This window comes from Equus caballus, chromosome 27 (genome assembly GCF_041296265.1).
Source record: "Equus caballus isolate H_3958 breed thoroughbred chromosome 27, TB-T2T, whole genome shotgun sequence".
Taxonomy (NCBI): Eukaryota; Metazoa; Chordata; class Mammalia; order Perissodactyla; family Equidae; genus Equus; species Equus caballus.
The window spans coordinates 44,560,987-44,573,113 of record NC_091710.1 but is presented as its reverse complement, the minus strand read 5'-3'; the positions used below and the strand labels follow the sequence as shown (position 1 = coordinate 44,573,113).

General features: G+C 39.8%; 1 protein-coding gene across 17 annotated transcripts in view; it reads left to right on the top strand.

Moving 5' to 3' along the window:
- TENM3 (teneurin transmembrane protein 3) overlaps positions 1–12,127 on the top strand; it is a 2,419,468-nt gene that overhangs the window by 2,395,199 nt on the left and 12,142 nt on the right. For all 17 annotated transcript variants that reach the window (XM_070253219.1, XM_070253221.1, XM_070253220.1 and 14 more), the window contains 3 exons: positions 1,525–1,700; positions 3,029–3,264; positions 10,812–11,108. In XM_070253219.1, coding sequence (XP_070109320.1) covers positions 1,525–1,700; positions 3,029–3,264; positions 10,812–11,108 — 709 coding nt within the window. The remainder of the gene's footprint in view (positions 1–1,524; positions 1,701–3,028; positions 3,265–10,811; positions 11,109–12,127) is intronic.

Sequence of the window (12,127 nt, the reverse complement as noted above, 5' to 3'; positions counted from 1 at the left end):
AATTTTTACTCTCCAAGAACCCTCTACCTTTTTATTCCAAAATATCATTTAAGTACTTTTTTCTACTCTTTTTTTCCTTGTCCCATATTTACACCCATTAATATGATCCTCCCCCACAGTTTTCCTCCCCTGGTAACTTCTGTCTGTCACTCCTAAGATTCTTTCTCTGCTCATTCTGCATCTGGGCTCATTTTAAGTAGGACACAGTTCAAGTCTCCATTTTGCTTGGACCTTTTATTAATGAAGCAACTTATCAATCTGAAATCCAATCTTAACTATATTTTTGGCCCAACGAAGTCCCTAGTTTTTCATCCAGAACTTGCTTCTTTTTTTTTCTTTCTTCAAGCCACATTGTCAGTTTTGAAATTTTCTCTGGTGCTACCACAAATAGAAAAGTCACAAAAAAGTCAATTCTTTAGTAAAATGTTGTATCTATAATGTATATTTATGATTATAGGACAGCTTTTAAAAATATATCCTAGGGGCCAGCCCCCGTGGCTGAGTGGTTAAGTTTGCGTGCTCTGCTTCAGCGGCCCAGGGTGTCGCCGGTTCAGATCCTGGGCACAGACATGGCACCACTCATCAGGTCATGTTGAGGCAGCATCCCATATAGCACAACCAGAGGCACTCACAACTAGATTACACAACTATGTACCAGGGAGCTTTGGGGAGAAGAAGAAAAAAAAAAAAGATGGGTAACAGATGTTAGCGCAGGTGCCAATCTTTAAAAAAAAAATGTTAACATTTAAATTATAAGTTCCCTTTATATGTATATGCTAAAAAAGAGTAAGTATATAATAAAAAAGTAAATAATTATTAAATGTCAGGAAATATTACATCTCACTTCAGCAAACATAATAAATCATCATTCAAGATATCACCCATTCCTACAACGTCAGTATAGACAAGAAAGATTATCACCACCCCCACCAACATCTAAGTCCCAATTTACCATTACAAATTATGTCAATCACTGAGAAATAAGGAAGCCGTTAAAAGGCTTTATTTTATTAATTTGTTGAAGATGTCTCAAGGCACTAAAAGAATGTTTTTACACATGCAAATACATACATGTATGTATACATACTGTTTTGACAAAGTTGTATATATATATATTCACATCGCACTGCCCTAGAGGACGTAAGTTGGTAAAACTTTAAAAACTGATGTAACAGCGAATTAAATCTACTTTGTAGAAAATATGGCGGAATACTAAGGAATTTAATATCAGCAAACATGTTCCCTTTGAAACAGCAAATTAGCTGTGCGGGAGCATTTTGGTCACACTTCAAAGAATAATGTGCTGCGATGGAGAGCTGGTCTGTTTACTCTGGCTCTCACCGGTGAGGTTTTTCTATATTAAACAGGCTTTTGATTACTTCAAAGCATGTTTGAAGTCCTCACTCTGCATAGCTCTTGCGCAAAGACAAATATTCTTCCAGATCTGTGCAGCTAATATTGCTGCCTATCATATTTATAAGGAAGAAGGACCGGCAGGTTCTAGTTAATGCCTCTTTTATTTAGTTATGACAGTGAAGGTCGCCTGACAAATGTTACATTTCCAACCGGCGTGGTCACAAACCTTCATGGAGACATGGACAAGGCTATCACGGTGGACATTGAGTCTTCCAGCCGAGACGAAGATGTCAGCATCACTTCAAATTTGTCCTCGATCGACTCTTTCTACACCATGGTTCAAGGTAAACACAAAAGCGTAGTTTCCAACCGATCATTTTAAAGTACCACTAGCACCCAAAATAGAGTGTGGCAACCTGCGTTTTCTAAGATGAACCAGAAAAGGGAAGGGGAAAATAGAAACCTCTAGAGATATTGATGAAATAGTCTAATGTCTACATGTAATGTTTATTTAGTAATGTATACATATTTAAAAATCACAGAATATATAAAACAATATGTTAACCTAGAAATAGTATCTTTTTTCACTCCTGTTTAATGAAGCGACTTAATTCCAACTCTTCGCGTGCATGATCAGACCCTTTCTGAGTCATCCACCGTTCTCCAGAGCATGTCATCCTCACGGCCCTGGAAGAACGGTAATTTGAGGCAGAGCATTTTCTAAATCCATGCGTGATGCAGTATTTGAATCTGCATATGATGTGGTCACTGGAAATTTTATACCAAATACCAAGTACTCATTTATGTACTATCTGGACTTTTGTTTTTTTCATTCAGTCTATAGGCATATATTTCCAATATCTCCATAATGGAACTGCCTGCCATATTCCTTCTTGATGTAATCTTGAAAAAGCCTATTTACAATGACAATTGCAATGGTGAGGTTGTAGCTCTAAGAATAATTACTAAATCTGAGTTAAACTTCTTTGACTCATTTTTTTTTTTAACCAGTTCTGTCAGGTGATCTCTATAATCATCTAAAATTAGTATTGTGTGAATTCATTTCTTCCCCAAATGGTCCTGTATTAATCAACAATTTTAAATTGAGGCAGTAGCCTACACAATATGAGAGGGTTTTTTTGTACAAAATATAAGATGACTGCCTTTTTTTAAAGTCAATTTCAGGGGGAATATCACCTTATATTTTTGGTATACAAGTATAGGTATTAAATCTTTCCGAAAGATCTTTGATAAAGGATATAAGAATGCATATATGAGAGGCAGTCTTCTAAGACCTTGGAGGTAACACATCAGCCTCCTAAAAGAGCACATACTTGGCTCTTTGCAAAACATTTATGGCACATTCCATGGAAGCTGACTGAGCCCTCATTTATTTCATCAGGCAAATGAGAAAAAGAAATCTACTGTAAGTGGAGAAGGACTTTAAAGTCCCCTAAAGTTTGCCTTTAATATTCAGCCAAACATGTTACAGCATGAAATGCCGGAAATCAAAGTTGTTTTCTTATTTTCTACAAAGACTTCATTGAATACTTTTTATTTCCTTATAAATGGAATTGAGTCGTTTTAGAAATTTATATCACTTCTAATGGCACAGCCGACCGAGTATTTAATCCATATCAAGAGTTCGTGTTTTCTGCTTCTTGTTTTTTAGATCAGTTAAGAAACAGCTACCAGATTGGTTACGATGGCTCTCTTAGAATTATCTACGCCAGCGGTCTGGATTCGCACTACCAGACAGAGCCACACGTCCTGGCTGGCACAGCCAATCCAACGGTGGCCAAAAGAAACATGACTCTTCCTGGTGAAAACGGTCAAAATTTGGTGGAATGGAGATTCCGAAAAGAGCAAGCCCAAGGAAAAGTCAATGTCTTTGGTCGAAAGCTTAGGGTAAGTAAGTGTCAGAGAGTGGGTGATGGCGGCCCAGTTCTCTGTATCATGGAGAAGACCTGTCTGTGAGGGCGGGTCTCTGTCCACCCTCATGTGTCCAGGGCCACACGCGGTGAAGCGTCTTACCCAAGAGCATGCATTATAGCCAACCGTCAAGCCAGTGGATGATTTGTAATAAAAGCCAACGATTTGAGAAAAGGTTTTCTCAATATTTCTATGATTAAAAATAAATTCTTCCCAGGGAAATTAGGAAATTGCCGATAGCACAATTCCAGATCACCTGGACATCAACTGATTCTTGTTTGACTAGTATTATCTTAATAATCTTATACTTTTCCTTTACCCACTCAGTTAGGAGTGATGGCTTCCTAATACGGGCATGGGGATAAGTAAGAATTGGCTTAAATACTGACAGTTTTCCAAATCATAAATATCTATATGGAAAGAGATGGGCTGGCTATGGAGAGGTGGATTCTTTCTTTGCATTCTCAATATTTTTAAAGTACAGTTGGGACACAGAAAAATATCAGTGTCAGAACCTAATTACTGCCTCCTCACTATTGACTCACATTATTTTTATGCGGAATGTGATGATATTTCTGATTAGGCTAGTGTAACTGATCTTTGCAAAATGTTCTCTGCATTACCTTGTTGGTGTTTTTCTTTCTCCCGTTCACATTGTGGGCCAAATATATGTGGAAAGTAAGACGTGATTTATGATAGCTCTTCAGCAAAGACAACATGGACTAAGTACTAAGTCACAGATTACAAGAGACCACCTTCAGACCACTATAAACTGAACCTGATTCATTCTTTCTATTAGTAAACAGATTTTAGTTTATCCGATAAATGTAGATAACTATTCCTAACATTACATCCCTTGCCATTTAAAAAAAAATTACTTAAGGGGCCAGCCTGGTGGCATAGTGGTTAAGTTCACACACTCCACTTTGGCGGCCTGGGATTCATGGGTTCAGATCTCAGGTACAGACCTACACACCACCCATCAAGCCATGTTGTGGCATCATCCGACATACAAAATAGAGGGAGGCTGGCACAGACGTTAGCTCAGGGCTAATCTTCCTCACCAAAAAAAGAAAAGAAAAAAGAATGGAAGGACCAAAAAAAATTACTTAAATTCATGGAGAGAGAACAAAACATGGAGCATACCATTAATGTCCTTTTTTCTGCACCAAAAATGGTTAAATTATTATTATAACAAGCCAACATTTTTTATCTGGGACAATCCTTCAGGGTAAGAAACAGTCACTACATATTGTCCCTGGCTATTCCAGGAAATAGAAATGAAGAAAAAAGAATCAGTACAACACAGACGGTATTCAACTTACGGGTTATATTCTGATTCCACTTCAATTACAAGACAGGTGCTTGGGACTCTAAATTCATGGTCTGCTGGAACCAGTGCTTCATGCTCCCACCTCACGCATACCCCAGGCTGTGGGAGCCTGGATGCCCCTGCTCCAGAGCCCCTGGATCAGGAGTTCCGGCCAGCAGGAACTAGGGCAGGCTGGAGGGGTGTCACATCATTGAGAGGAGTGAGAAGAAAAATCAATAGAACACTAGAAGGAAGAACAAGATCAGGGTTGAAGTGACGGGCAGGAAAACAAGTTTCAAACTTGTTTCAGGTCACTCTCATAGGGTCTCTGTCTGTTGCCAGCGTCATTTCCAGCTCCTGCCTTTTTTTCGACTGAACTGAGGAGTCAGTAGCTGCCTGCATCCCCATCTGCTGCTGTCACTGCATACTTCTTCCCAGGGCCCCTGCTGCCTTGGACCACTGCAAACTGGAAGCTAGTTCACAGGCTTTATCTTACGCAACTGTTCCTACAGCAGGCACGGTATACATATTCACAGGTACACACGCACACACAGAGCCACACCAGTTCTCAGACACAGGGCCTACTTCATCAAAACACACAAAGATCCTGCTCATGTTTGTGCTCCTCATTCTGCACACCAAAGAAGACACAGTACTGAACTAGAAGTCAAAAAGTATTGGTTCTAGGGGCCAGCCCAGTGGCATAGTGGTTAAGTTTGCACGCTCCACTTTGGTGGCCCACAGTTCATGGGTTCGGATCCCTGGTGCAGACCTACACTGCTCATCAAGCCATGCTGTGGCAGCATCACACATACAAAATAGAGGAAGATTGGCACAGATGTTAGCTCAGGGCCAATCTTTGTCACCAATAAAAAAAAAATATATATATATATATATATATACACACAGACACACATATAGGTTCTAGATCAGGCTCCACTTTTTACTAATAATAAACCTTATGGGAAAATCATAATACCTCTAAACCTCATTTTCCTTATCTATATCATGATATCCATATTATAATATAAATAATATATCATCTAGAAAATAAATTATGCCATTATAACATAGACATTATATATATATGTGTATATATAAATATATATATATATAGCTATAATACGGATAAATGAAATTTACCCTACCCTGCTTCTGTTTCACACAATTGTTACAGAATCAAATGAGACTGTGAAAGTACTTTGAAAATAAAAGGCATGATTATATATTTCCTAACCCTAACCCAGAGAATCTCAACCACAAACGCAAACGTTGGGCGTTTATACCCACACAACAGGTGGCTAGGAAAGAGCTATTTAGCACCCTGGGTAGGAGAATGTCAGCACAAAAGAGGGAAGAGGATGGGAAACACTTTGCCCAGAAACTGACCACATAACATGTTGCCTGCTCTTCTTTGAGACAAGCTGTCTAAGTGAATCCTTTTTTCTTTGTCACACTGCTTTTCTAGACATCAAAAGAAATTAGGAGGAAAAGAGGGGAAATCCAATCTGAAGTCTTTGGTCCTCTTCCTGATTCTAAATGAAGAAAATACCTCCTTTTGGGGAGGAGGAGACTAGTGCACTAATGCCTATGGGTGTTAGTTTCTTTCTAAATAGCAGAAGCACAATGCCTCAGCAAGACATTTCAGAAAATATACTATTTCAAATGGCCTGTTCGGTCACAATGAAAGGAGATTTCCAGCTGATAGGTGTGATTGCTCTCCGAGAGACAATGCCGAGATCGCAAGGGAGGGTTTCTTACTTTCAAGATAAGATTGGATGTGCCAGTGCTGCTAATTTCATTCCTCTGTGGATTCTAAGAGAGAAATTCTAGGGAGAAAGTGATGATATGAAAATCCGGTTTAAGGACTGGACCTGGAGTCTGCCAAAATAGAAAAGAGAAGAGCAAGAAGGGAGGGAGACCCGAGGCCACAGCAGCAATCCGAATCAGCCCGGAAAGCCACCGGTTTCCGTCCCTCTCTTTTCTGAGACACGAGCACCTCCTCTCTTAGCTTTCATTATTTCCTAGCAGAAAGTTCTTTTCATTCTTAAGTTATTGACCTAAATTGAGCTATGTGCCAGACACTCAAATATTTATTCAATGAATGAAAGAAGGACAAAACCTTATAATACGGATTATTTCATTGCATGTAGATCTTCCTAAGAGAGAAGCTATATGAATAGCACATCCTTGCAAATCTTTGACTGTTAGAAACAAACCTAACCCCAGATAGAACAGTTACATAGATATAATAGATAGAACACTAGATATAGTAGTTTCAAATTTTTTTTAAAAGCAAGGAGTAGAAAAGGAAAATTTATAGAAGAAACTAGCAACATGAAAAGCATTTTCTGTGAAACAATGCTTGAGAAAAGGGGCGAGTACAGTAGGAATAACAAGCAAATGAGATGGTGATAGAGATGAGGGAAAGTGGAGCAGAGGAAAGATGAGACGATTCCCTAGCTCGTGTGTTTCTAGCTACAATTTTTTTAAAGGTGTATGCATAATAGTTGCTTGTCCTTCTCTTATAATATTTCGTAAATATTCCTAAATTTTCACAATGTTGGACTTTGGAACCAGCCTTAAATCAGTTACAAAAAATTACAATGGCATTCTGCTAATAAAATTCATCTTCTGAACTTGCCCAGAATTCAGATGCTTAAAGGAAAAAAATGTAGTGAATTATTTTAAAACGAATTTCTCAAAATTTGAAAGCCAAGAGCGTGTTGAAAGGCATACATAAATGTGATGGCACATTTAAGTCTTATCATGCCAGGCACGTTTGTGTGATGTCCTGTTCTCACTTTAATCTGAGTGGCACAGCCTGGATGGGGTTGTACAGTGCAGTCAGCACTTGCTGCCGTGTGGAGAGACACAAAACACTTTGCAGCCCGTTGATGTTCTAACAGGGACACGAGGGAGTCGTGATACTGTCACCAAGTGTACTGGGTGATGAGCCAGCCCTTCCTCCCGTCCCTCTGTAACATTCCAGATACGTGAATATAATCCTACTGTGCTTTATGTCTTAGTTTTTCAAGTATTCCTGAACAAAAATAACTACCCCCCTCCCGATATCAAAGGGTTGTTGTGATTAATGACAGTCATGCTGGGCATGATCTTTGAAAATGGGGATTTTCCATGCTTACTTAAAAGAAATGCTGTATATCACAAAGGAATTCATGGTGATCTCTCATCCAGACACAACATTTGGAGTCATTTTTCTATGGCTGGAGGTATAGTCATGATCCGATAGAAGGTTTTTCATCTTAGATGAACTATTCAACTTAACTTGATATTTTTTACATTAAAAATATTTATTAAAAGGACACTGGGGCATGGAACAATGCTGGGGCTTTATGATTGTCAAAAAAAAAAAAAAAAAAGGTTGCAAAGTTGCCATGATTTCATAGAGGTATAGTTAAGTGAGACTAGAATGGAAATGTCCCTGGACTTCTGCGCTTTGTTCATGACACCCAAAGGAGAAAGTCTGGGCATGTTGAGGAGGGATAGAAAAAACAAAAGATCTGTCAGTATTTTTTGGAATTTTACATATTGAATAACAGTGGCTGGTGTCTGGAAACTGAAAGAATGGTTAAAACCTTGGCTTATGTTAAGAATGTGGGGGAAACCACAGCCACAATCTAATTCTTTCCTCATTACTTCAGTTTGAGGACATAAGAAAAGCATTGCATACAATATTGGTCTGGATAAAAAGAAAAATGTACACTCCTATCCAGATGTTTGGTCTCACAGTGCTTGTAGATGTTTCCATATGGTGACATGTTTGGTATGGCAGCTGACACAGTGGCAACAGTAATGACACCCTTTGATTTTCACCTGGATGCTTTGGTGTTGTGTAGCCATACTCACAAACCAAGGAACAAGTCAGAAGCCCAGTACAGGGTGCAGGCAGGGGTTCCGGACCTGTCTCTTTGCCATTCAGGAACCAAACAATCATACCAGACCTGCAGCCCTGATTTGTTATGCTCTAACCAGAGGAAATATTGCCAAGATAAGGGGGGTTAAGGAGGCAGTAAGGAAGTGAGATACAAATGGTGATGAATGCAAACAGATCAGGCAATGCTGTGGGTTCATAGTCCATGGAAACCACACAGTCGGTCTTGCATGGCTATTCGCAGCTTGGAATAACTTAAGGAAGGAAAAAAGAGGGCAAACCTAAACAGTCAGGTTTTTTTTTTTTTTCTTTTAAATCACAATCTAAGAAACACAAGAGCCCTAAGAAACCACTGAAACTGTGCAAAACCTCTTCTCAAGGCGTCAAAGATTTTGTGCAAATACAGGCTGAAGAGCTGGATTCTGCCACCTCAGGACTGAGTCAATTTGATATCAGATGAAATCTTTCTACAGACTTTCAAATATATATTTGTAACGTTAGCTAGGAGCTTTGTTCCAAGGTACGCAAAGCATTCTGCAAACCTAAACTCATAAAGTTACACAAAATTCACATAAGGCAGGGAGCAGCTAATACGCAGACATTGCCACACAGGAAAACAGACGCCCAGAGACCCTTCAGCTGGCTGGTCAGAATCATGTCCCATTACTGAAAGACACAGCTAGGGGCTCTAGCCAACCTCTTTATTTACACGTGGACAAAACAGATTCAGAGAAAGCCCAAAGTCGGGCTGCCTCTAGGTCCTCCCGGCTATGAGAGCAGCATCTTGATTCCTGCGTTCCTCCTCCCAGCATGCATGAGCATACATGCATACACACACACACACATCAATACATACCAATACCTGCTATGGTACAGTGGGGTTTTTCTTCCCCTACATCAGCTGGATCTGAAATGACAGAACTGAAAAATTAAGATCTCCTAACTTCCATCCAGGTCTGTGCCTTCTCATTTTCTATGCATCATCTCTGTGGGTGCTTTTTCCCTGCAAATCACTTTGCCTGTAAGGCTTGAACTTCTTCTTAGCGTCTATCTTTCCCTTTCCATGGACTTCACAATACTCCCCTTGAACAGCTAATTGGAAAAGTTGAAGCTTAAGGAGTATTTGTTCCCGGGACTTGTTTGATGTCAATGATACAATGCACACACTAGTTTTATCCTAGATTTTCCATAAATATACATGTATATTATATATGTACATACACATTTATTTACACATACATAGGTGTGTGTATGGTGTGTGTGTGTATAATTCATCAGCTGGAGCTGTCCATTTTGAAGGTTCTTTAGAGCTCAGACATGATCATGTAAAATTAAGAGTTTCCCATTTAATTTTTAACAATCCAGATAGTTCAGGAGCATTTTGATATGTACAAGCCGCCACTGCCACAAAGGTGCTGTGGGAGACCAAAGAATCGAATGGCCCTGGGCTCACTGTTGGGCGGTCCCAGTCTGCAAACACTGTAGACCGTTTGTAAAGTAGAATTTAACCAAGGCCACATTTCCATTGCAGTAATGAAGGCTGGTTTGTGTACGCCTTGGATCACAGACAATAACAGCCAAATGTAGTCCCAGATTCAGGACATGGCACAGAGCCACACAGAGGCCCGATGACAAACAACATGGTGCTAGATTTGTAAATTAAGCACAGTGGTCAGACCATGTAGATGCCGGAGTAGAGGATCTGAAGTTCCTGCCAGTTAACCAGATGTTATCAAAGAAAAAGGCATTCTAAAAAAGTGTGACATTTCAGCACTTGGCCAAAAGCAATGATCGTGTTTGTAACCTCCTGCTATTTAAACTCATTAATAATTTACAGTAATGTGGGTTCCAGCTCCTACTTAACTGCTCTTCAAAGGGCTAGAGTCACACTTACCACTGTTTTATTTAATGTAGCCATGATTAATCCACAAAGCAATTATTTTCCAATGTCTTATGGGGGGAGGAGCTTTGAGTAATTTACAGAGATGTCATGTTTACCACCTCCATATCTTCTGAACAAACTTTAAAGCAAATACGTTTTGGTATTTTTCTTATCAGTTGCTTAAGTTTACAAAATTTAATTGAAAAGGTTTTGAACAAATGCCAGGCTGTCTTTCTGCTTAATGAAACCTTTTAAAAGAGCAGTTAATCTACTGCCTTGCACTTGTACCCAAGAAGTTGCTAAATTAATTTACTGACAAAGAGAATCAATCATCCTAAATGGTGTTTAAACAATAGTGGGGACGCTGAAGAGTAATAAGGGACTGGTCCTGGATTCACATGATTTATTTTATCATCTTGTTTGTGTTGTAACAGGTTAATGGCAGAAACCTCCTTTCCGTTGACTTTGATCGAACCACAAAGACAGAAAAGATCTATGATGACCACCGTAAATTTCTACTGAGGATCGCCTACGACATGTCAGGGCACCCAACTCTCTGGCTGCCAAGCAGCAAGCTGATGGCCGTCAATGTCACGTACTCATCCACAGGTCAAATTGCCAGCATCCAGCGAGGAACTACAAGCGAGAAAGTTGATTATGACAGCCAGGGGCGGATCGTCTCTCGGGTCTTTGCTGATGGTAAAACATGGAGCTACACATACTTGGAAAAGGTATGCCTGCACACAGAGGGGAAAAACAGGGAAGCAATGAGTGCTATTTTTCAGCAGTTACCCAGAGCACTACAGGGGAAAACATGGTGGCACGTGACTGAGATCCAACTCTTATTCTAAGTATCAATATGTCAGTCACATTGGTACAGCAGTGATGAATTTCTGCATTAACAAAGTAGTTTCTCCTTAGTTAAGTTCTACTGTCTGAGCCCCTTTTAAGTGATTTATGTGGCAAACAAACAAGCAATAACACTGTCTACCTGCCAAGCTTACACATCGACAACATTCACAAATTAGACCTGGAGCATGTACGTCATTTGTAAATAATCTCCGTTCTAGCTCTTTCATTTAAGAAAGAGCCTTCCGTTTGCACAGTGAAAGCTGTCAGTTTTGTGTTGTTGCTGGCAGAGCTTCAACATAACCATAAAAAGCATATAGATCCTATTTATGCATTATCAACCAAAAAAAGGCTATTTTTTTAGAAAGCCACATTTCAGGTACTCTGTGGCATCTCCCCTTTCTTCTGCATATTAAAGGTAAGCATCCTGGCTTAGGTTTTCCCCTTTCTGAAGAACTGTGCACAGTACGACGAGACTCAAAAGTTACACATGTGCAAACTGCTAATTTCTACGATGAGAGGTTTGGAGTAGTGACTGGGGCCAAGAGGTTTCAAAGTGAAAGCAAAGGAAAAGGACTGTCCCCTATAATTCTTTTCTTAAGAAATATAACCCACCAAAGAGCATATTCATGGAATGCTTCATTTGCCTTTGAGAGAAACGTTAGCGCTAGAAAATGATTCGGTTTTGAGTTCTGATACCTCTCAAACCTCAGGGCATCCACCACCAGTCACACAGCAGCCTGACGTATAAACTCACCGCTTAACAGTTCCTGCCTCTACCCTTAGTCACGTTACACAGGATGACTTCTGTCATTCAAGAACTCACGTCCCCATCACTCTCATGCTCGCCTCACACAGTCTTGTTCTTCATCAGAGGTGCTCTACACAGCTCCTCAGTCTC